Source organism: Triticum aestivum, chromosome 5B (genome assembly GCF_018294505.1).
Source record: "Triticum aestivum cultivar Chinese Spring chromosome 5B, IWGSC CS RefSeq v2.1, whole genome shotgun sequence".
Lineage (NCBI taxonomy): Eukaryota > Viridiplantae > Streptophyta > Magnoliopsida > Poales > Poaceae > Triticum > Triticum aestivum.
In genome coordinates, this window is record NC_057807.1 from 38,852,719 (window position 1) to 38,861,283 (window position 8,565).

The following is an 8,565-nucleotide window of genomic DNA, read 5'->3' on the forward strand; positions in this document are numbered from 1 at the left end:
GCAACAAGGGTAACATCGATGAGCCACCGAAGAAAAGGCGGTGAAGCGCCGAGCCAAGCTGCCACCTGCCACCATCACACCCACAACCCGACTCTCTCGATGCCCCTGCGATCCTTGGACTGCGCCTCCAAGAAGGAACACGACACGGATATGTTGTCGCCGCCCGAAACAGGGGACCTAGGCTTTCACCTAGCAGGGGACGGAAGGAGGGAGAGAAGGATCCTCACCACAACCTCCAAGGAGGGGTACGGCACCCAGGGCGTCGCCTACGGTGTGGCTGCGCCGGCCAGGGGTTTCCCCCGGATCCAACCCCACTCGACGAGATCCGCGCTGCCGGTGCCCGGGAGAAAGGCCTAAGCCACTGGGGCCCAGATCCGGCGATGGAAGGAGCAGATCGGGGCGGAGAGGATGAGATGCATCTGGCGGCGGCAACCGCGCGGGGGAGGCCGCACACCAGCGACCATGGACCAACGCCTCCTCGTCCCCCGCGAGACCGAGGGAGGCGCCTCACCAGCTCCGACCGGAGTCGCCCACCGCCTGGGGCCGCCGCCCTGGATGCCGAGGCCCTCCACGCTAAGTGAAGCCGCCAGATCCCCCGCCGCCACCTTCATCGGTGTCGAGCGCACGCCGGCACACACCTCTGGCGGCGGCGGAGGGGAAGGGGAGGGGGGAGGAGGGGTGCAGCGGCGGCGGCGGTTAGGGTTTCCCCCGAGTCGCCTCGGAGGAGACGACGCGGTCCAAAATGTGCAGGTTCGGCAAGTGAAGTTCCAGTATTTTCTTTCCCCTATTATTTCTGTCTTGTAGAGAGATCACTGAATGAGATTATATATAGTGCAGTACCAGTACGGTGTTCATTTTCAGGAATAGAGTTGCTTCCTAGATAGAAAGAACAAGCTGACAAAGGATGATATACTTGAGGCATGTCACTCCGTGTGTCTGCATGCCGGCTTGTGAGAACGCATCGTACTGGCATTCTATCTGTACCTGTGCTGTGTGTAGGCAGGCTTGATGTAATTCAGTGTTAGAGGGGCCTTCGTCATTGAAAAGAAACTCTTCCAAATACAGGACCTGACCATACAAACTGAAAAATCATACTACCTGGATGCTCTCTTATTGTAAAGAGAAAGAAAAAAAGCAGCAACCACGATATATATATTCTGCTGCGCCGAGGTCATGCTCAAGAGTTACTTCTTCCCTGGCTTGATAACCACCAGCACGACGATAACCACAATTAGCAGGAGAACGATTATGGCGGAGCACATGCACATTCTCGAGTTCTTCTGAAGCTTCTTTGCCTTCTGGAGAGCATCCAAACTTTGCTGTATGTAGTCGCTAGCCTTTGAAACCTTGCAGAGACAAACAAAATGCCAGCATCACAGTCGTTAGCTTGCTTTATTGACAAAATCGGTTAGGTCTATTTATTACTCCATCTACTAAATCAGCGACACTTTTATTTTGGGACCTAGGGAGTAGAATAGAATAAGCTGTTTTCACAATTTTGTCGCCTTACATGTGTCACTATGTCGTCCGTCATGTCTCCTTGAGCGTCAACCAATACTGCCATATCCAGGAATATCTACAAGCCAAAACCTAGGAAATATGTTCACATATGCATGCTGACAACTATTTAAAAAATTGCATAAGAGCATACGCAAATGAAAGGTAACCTGCTGCAACTCCAGAAGCTTCCTCTCTAGATCTCTTACAGCATCATGCCGCTCTTGTATCTCAGCAAGTGTATCCAATATCTGCAACATGGAAAATTATCCTAATGAGATTTCGATGCATTTTCCCACACGTATCCATATAATGACCAAGTTATAACTCGTATATACCTGGCCTCTCCCCTGCTGTTGAACCGCATCTTTGAAAATATGCTCGCTTCTCCCTGTCTCGATTAAATCATCAATTGTCTGCAGATTCCAAAGTAACAGAAGAGGCACACTGTAAGATAAGCAATAGAAAGAAAAAGAATCTCAAATTCAATAACCATAGAAAAAAAAGGTGCAACTATACCTGTTCATCAGGGCGATTACCAGTTACAGTAAATACCCTTCTTTCAACAACTTCCCGGTACTCCTGCCGGATTGATTCTCTCAGTACCTGCATCAGAGGGTAACAACACCATGTCACTCACATAGTTGCAAGATTACATTATATTATTTCACCTTCAGAGACATCAGGCTGATAGCATACTATCAATAATCTACCATAATGGCTAAGAAACATTCTTGTAAAGTTACTGAAAGTCGAAAGGAGGGCAATTTGCAAAACTCTTTCTTTTACTTTTTAGAACATATAAGCATCAACGAAGCCACTTCCACTGCTTATGAACAGCCAGATGTTTCAGAATTCATATAGCTGAATGCTTGGATGGCTCATAGACATGCGAAAGCAGAGCAGTTTCTCCCTGCTGCTCTATGAGGGAATATCAAATCAAATAGCCCAAGTAGTAAACAGAAATAATGACTGGTTTTAAGTTATTTTTGTGTATCTAAAGACTACGATTAGGCATTAGAGGGAACATTTATTTATTCACAGACAGAAAAGGAAAATCATCACATACATGTCAATTTGGACATTCAAGTTAGAGGGAAGCACTACCTGAAAATCGTCCATCCGTTTCTTTAACTTCTTTTTCACTGCTCTGTAGAGATCAATCAGTAAGCACAGTGAATAAGTAATAATTCATTTTCGCAAAAAAGGAGAGGCTAATTCATGCAGGCAAGAGATTGGAAACACAAACCGACAGTAAATTTAATTTACCCAGTAGTCTGTTCCCTTAATTGATCTACCACGGAGCCCTTCCCGCATCCAGGTTTCTCCGTGTTAGATAAGTTCTGTAGCATAGCATAGGGGCAAAGAGCAAACCATAAGCAGAATATCCGTCTTTTAGTTTATGCACATGCGGATACAGCTAGGAAAGAAGAATAACATACATCTTTTTCCAGTTCATCAATTTTTGTTTTTGCCATACGAGCAATTTTCATCACTGCATCAATATCTTTCTCCATTTGCTTCTTAATTGCTACAAAAATGTATTGTTGTGCGTGACTATAAGTAAAGCGAATTTTTCAACTCATTAAGATAAGATTTGGAGCTGTAACCTTTCATGGCGCTTGCTTTTGTAACTACTTTTGATTCCTCATTTGCAGTCTGCAAGCAAAGGCACACGAGATTCCATTATTACTATGAGAACCAATATGTGAGCATAATAACATAAGAAGAAGCAGAAATAAGGAAATTCGATTGGGTTGGACCTGGAGCTTAGTCAAGAGACTCGTCAGCTTAGCTATTAGGCTCTTGATTCCATTAACCTGTGTGTGTATGAAAGCAACATCACATGATTATTCTGAACCGCAAAAAATGGACAGATAACATTAGAGACTAGCAAGGTTCAAAATATCATATGTTGAGTTTGTATCAGTTTGGAACATATCGGATGTCAGATATCCGGTGATATATTGGACGATATGTAGATATATAAGATAAAAATATATCTGGATTTGTTTTTCAATATTCAGGTTCAAAAATGTAAAACCGAATGTATGCCGTCAATGCTCCAGCATAACAAACATAAATTCCTAGTTTGTGAACTTGTTAATTAAGAAACTATCCTAGAAAGATTCTCTCTAATAATATATATGTGTTTGTACAAAGCATTAACCATTTCTTTGATAATAAGAAGAAGTTGTAAATACGTAATATTTTTTCACTACTTTTTGATAAATAGTGTTCATCGACGTACCGGTCTATATCAGCGGTCATATCGGGTCAGATATCAGTCAATATCGAATGATATGTGTGAAAATGATATCTATAAAATGTTATGTTATATGTTTATATCAGTAAAGCCCCAAAACTGATATATCGGCCTTGGTTGTGTCGGCCTAGCTTTAAAAGCTTGGACACTAGTAGAGACGGCATGCACCTTGTTCAAGAAGCCTTTTAAATTATCAGAGGCGTCTAGCTGATGTATCCCCATTTCAACATCCCCCTCATCTCTTGAGGAATCTCGCCGGAGAAGCTCAAAGGAATCCTGCAAAATTGGACTGTTTAGAAGAACATGTACTGCACAGCAGCGCCTGCACGAAGGCTAACTTGATTGTTATGAATTTGATCTAACATTATAGCCAATTGTGATGCTACTTTCATCATCAGCTAAAACCTGCCAAACCAATAGGACATGATTGTTGCGAAAATAAAGCATTGACATTATTACAACTGGTCCCAAAAGAGTATTACTAAAGCTTATATGTTGGTAGCAGAAGAGATAAACTGCTCAAAAAGAGTATTCAAGCTATCACTTTCAAAATCAGAACATGACGGCGAGTCGGCGACCATGAATGTAATGCCAAAAGAACATTCTCAAGTTAATTTGAGTGTTGAAATAAGTAATGTGATCCCACTACGTGTTGTTTTCAACCTAACAAACAAACAGTGAATGACATTTTGAGACTCGAGTGCTTGCTAAGCATAAAGCTGGGACAAATAAAATCAGAATAATCTCCCGGAGAGGTTCACACAAGTGCAACCAGCCCACTGCTGATATATAGCACACACTCGAAAGGAGCAAGCAGATCCTAAAAGGAGGGGCAAATAAATCCTGCTACTTGGAGCTCAAGCAGATCTGAGCAACCAAGCGGATCCCTGGCGAACGGTTCCTTGAGGTATTTGAAGCTCGTGCGCACGGCGTCGGCGAAGCAATTGAGCAGCGTGAAGAGATGAAAGGAGGAACAGGGGGGAGGGTTCAGAGTGGATGGAGAGGAAACTTACGGTTAGCAAGTTGTTCATGGCGGCGGGGCGGGAGGAAGAGACAGTGGCGCAGCGAGGAGATAGAGGAAGGAAGACGGCGGCGCGGCGAGGGTTTAGCTGGAGGGACGCCTCGTGTCCTAGCTAGCTTTTCTTTCCTTTCATTTTCTTTTCTTTCCTTGTACAGGCTCCACTATTCCTTGCAGCGTCAGCGAGCAAAGAATAGGACACGTCCTATTCCACATATTGACCGGGAATAGTTGAGGAAAAGCCTATGGCTCCCTCGCAAGGGCTGGCCACGTGCGACCCATTAAACATGTGCTTTTTTATATTCTTGCAAAATATATTTTGCTTAATGAATGTTTGACACGACAAAATAAAAACGAAATGCGGGCATGAAAATGTACCTAAGTACACAAAGAAAAGATATAAAATAATATGTATTTTATTAATCTCGTGTCGAGAAACAAAATTATAAAAAAAACCTATGAAGGATGCGCTCTGTGGCCTGCTGGCGTGCCCAATGTGACTTCGGCGAATGTGAGGTTCTGATTCACGTGGCCTCGAAAAGCTCCCGATTAATTACCTCCGCGAGTCAAGTCGCGAACCACCTCCAATTAAGCTGCTGCAATGGTCGTCGTCTTCTCGTCTTGTCTTCTCCATGAGCTTGGTGTATACGGTGATGATATGGTGATGAAGTGGAAGGGGAGGGCGATATGCTCATCGCTTCGGCTATGCTTAGCCATATCCCTCCGCCGTGTCAATGCCCGTCTTCGCCTCGTCGGTGCCCGACCTTGTGGTGTCCGCCTTACCGGTGTCGGACTGAATGACTTGACATTGCACTATAAGAAATATGTCAACTTGTGACCAGCACTATTGGTCACTGAATGGTCATTATTTTTAATTTGTGACCTTTTTGTGACAAAAAACATAAGGTCAAAAGCTGACGATCGTAAACTGACTATAGCGACCTTTCTTCTGAAATAGTCGTGGACGTTTATGGCCAAAATACATCTACTATGGCGTTTTGGTCACTAGCAACCTCCCCAGGCCACGTAGGCATCCAGCGTGGCAATCTGATGTGGCACAAGATTCGGCCCGGTCCAATTCAATTTTCTACATGGACCTAGCCCAACAATTCGGCATTTTTAATGTATTTTTTTCTTGTTAATTTTCGCTAGCTACATAGGCTTGGGCCATTAATTCGGCCTTTTTTTCTAAGATGCAGCCTTTTACAATCTATTGGTTTTTTATTTTTGTCCTTTTTTTGCCACTTGTCGCACCAATCAGATTGGTCCCACTTGTCATACTTATCACAAAATTGATCCCACACATCAAAAATTTCAAAATCTGACAAACAACCATTATAACTTGTCAGGTTTCCATTTCACGGGTATTCAAAGCACATACACAATCATTGTTTTGAACTGGCCAGAGAGCAAATGAAATTGGTCCAAAACAATACTGCATTAATCTATTACAATCGTTGCTACCCAGATATGCCTACTACTGCCTACAACTACAACACATAATATGCTACTCTTTGCTGATATGCTTCACAGCTTCGGACATGGATTCACGCTTCACCTGTGCAAAAAATAAGAATGAACATATAAGAATAAGAACAGGTACAGAACATCATACAGTAGCCAATGAGGGATCCAATAACTCATAATCAAGAATTGACAGCAAATGCCATGTACATAAATAATATGACTAACACTAACCAGTATGCGTTCATGGAGTGACTAAAATGTTCTCACTAGCTAGAAATTTTTTTGGTATATAATATACTGACATGTCCAACTCTCTAAATTAATCATAGAAATGAAAACTGTAAGAACAAGTTTTAGAATCCAAGCATGTCAAATTTTAAGCACCAGCAGAATAGATCTAACAAACCAAACCATGATCATCATGCGCATCAGGATTTATGGTTCTAGCAAAATAGTAAAGAGATGGACATACACGCATCAAGCATACCAGCTACTACATCACCATTCTCATGACCACAGACATCACCATTCACTAATAATTCCCATTGGGAGATCAAACTATGCATCCAACAAGCTACAACAATAGGGAATGCAGAAAAATTTATGACCCGAGATGACGAATCAACTGGGTACATCTCAGTTTGAACAACCACGGCGAGACAACAACCGCATACTAATGCGGCGAATCAAATCTGCACGCAGGAGCAGCGCCATTCGTGGCATCCACATGAGGTCGCGCAACATCAAGAACAAGGCGCATGACAGCAATAGACCTAGAGATCTAGGACGGAGGGAGGGGGGAGCTTACACTTGCGGATGCGGGCGGCCGGGTAATCGCACGAGGAGCAGGTGCTCTTCTAGAGGTGGAAGTTGCGGCGGCCGCAATGGATGCAGAATTGAAGAGGGTCCTCATGTAGCAGTAGCAGCAGCAACATGAAGAATTGAAGACCGACCAACAGAGCCTGCAATGCAAACAGAGAGGCATGAGGAAACTAAATCCAATCACATCAAATCAAATCGAGCTGCTGCACCTTGACCTTGAGGAAAACAAACCTCATATCATGTCATCTCATGGAAGAATAATAAGAAAAATATATAGCTGTTGCTCCATGACCATGACCTTGAATTGTTGTTGCTGCACCAGATCGAGGAAGAAGAAGACCTGCAAAAAAAGCAATAACTAGCAATGCACAAGCATGAATTCATGGAAGGGCGGATGCAAGGCCAAACATCCAGCATACTGTTTCTTAATGCCCCAACTACTTAAAAAACCATGGTAGTTCTAACCATATTAGTCACACAAATGAGCCAAAAAAAGAAACACCATCAGACCAAAATACTAAAAAACTGCACGTTTAATCAGCTAAGCATACAACAGATTTAGGAGAAGCACATGACACCACAACAAGCACATCAACAAGCAGCAACTATTGGAGATGATGCTCTAAGCCGGCAACATCGCAAAACACTGGCGGCAGCTTAGCCTATATAGTAGGAGCGGTGTCTGCTGACCTACTGCCGAGGAAAACACAATTATCTCGACTCCATACAAACACTATGGAAGCAGACTGCTACAAAATAGGCAGCCTGGCCGCCTCATACAAACAAAGAGAGAAGCATAACAGAAGTGCAGAAGTATGTATTACTAAGTAAATGGGTAGACAGTGGAGTGGAACATGCATATAAATTTCACTGGATATGATCACAGATTCATATGATGTGTGCATATAATTTTACAGGATAGGATCATAGAATCGCACAACCACTAGGCCTACCAATCACTTCAACCCAAACTAAAAATAGCAGAACTACATGGGAAGATATTTATGCTGAAATTTTACTAACAGGAGATCATACAGACCTACTTCAGTACTGATTTGTGTATATATAAGTCCCAAAGCCGGTCCAGTTTAATTAAACTGAAACCCTTCTTTAATTATAATTAAAGGAAAGGTTTCAATGTAATTTAATTAAACAAATAAATTCAGTTAATTAATTAGAGTTACTGGACTGAATTATGTTAACAAGACTATCAAGAAGAGATACTGGACTGAAACAAGCTACCAGCATCATGACATACAGGGGATATCAGTCTTGACAACAAACCATCAAGAGCATCTCAGAGCACCACATGGACCTCACTCGGTATGACTTTGTTGCACTAAAACATTACAGATCAAGAAGAGATTCTGGAAATTTTAATTGAATTCAGTTAAATTTGTGCTACTGCTGCTGTTATATGCTTTTTTATTTGAGATAACAGTACATAAATCATCAGACCAGATATTGATTATATGCTTTCAATGAATGTAAATAC

General features: G+C 42.6%; 1 protein-coding gene across 1 annotated transcript; it reads right to left on the minus strand.

The window, feature by feature from the left end:
* Window positions 1–1,184: 1,184 nt before the first annotated feature.
* On the minus strand, window positions 1,185–4,794 carry LOC123115567 (syntaxin-132-like). The gene is made up of 12 exons (XM_044536699.1): window positions 4,777–4,794; window positions 3,932–4,039; window positions 3,261–3,317; window positions 3,108–3,156; window positions 2,940–3,028; window positions 2,767–2,840; window positions 2,605–2,647; window positions 2,017–2,103; window positions 1,836–1,913; window positions 1,668–1,748; window positions 1,511–1,576; window positions 1,185–1,346 (listed from the first exon to the last, which is right to left on the minus strand). The coding sequence occupies exons 1-12, from the start codon at window positions 4,792–4,794 to the stop codon at window positions 1,185–1,187; spliced, it is 912 nt and encodes a 303-aa protein (XP_044392634.1).
* Between the last annotated feature and the right edge of the window lie 3,771 nt (window positions 4,795–8,565).

Bases quoted from the DNA above. Each gene is read 5' to 3' on its own strand.
- LOC123115567 (XM_044536699.1), bottom strand. The intron at 2,104-2,604 runs GTAGTGCTTCCC...CCTCTGATGCAG, and splicing joins AACGGATGGACGATTTTCAG to GTACTGAGAGAATCAATCCG. The intron at 1,577-1,667 runs GTTACCTTTCAT...TTTGGCTTGTAG, and splicing joins AGCTTCTGGAGTTGCAGCAG to ATATTCCTGGATATGGCAGT.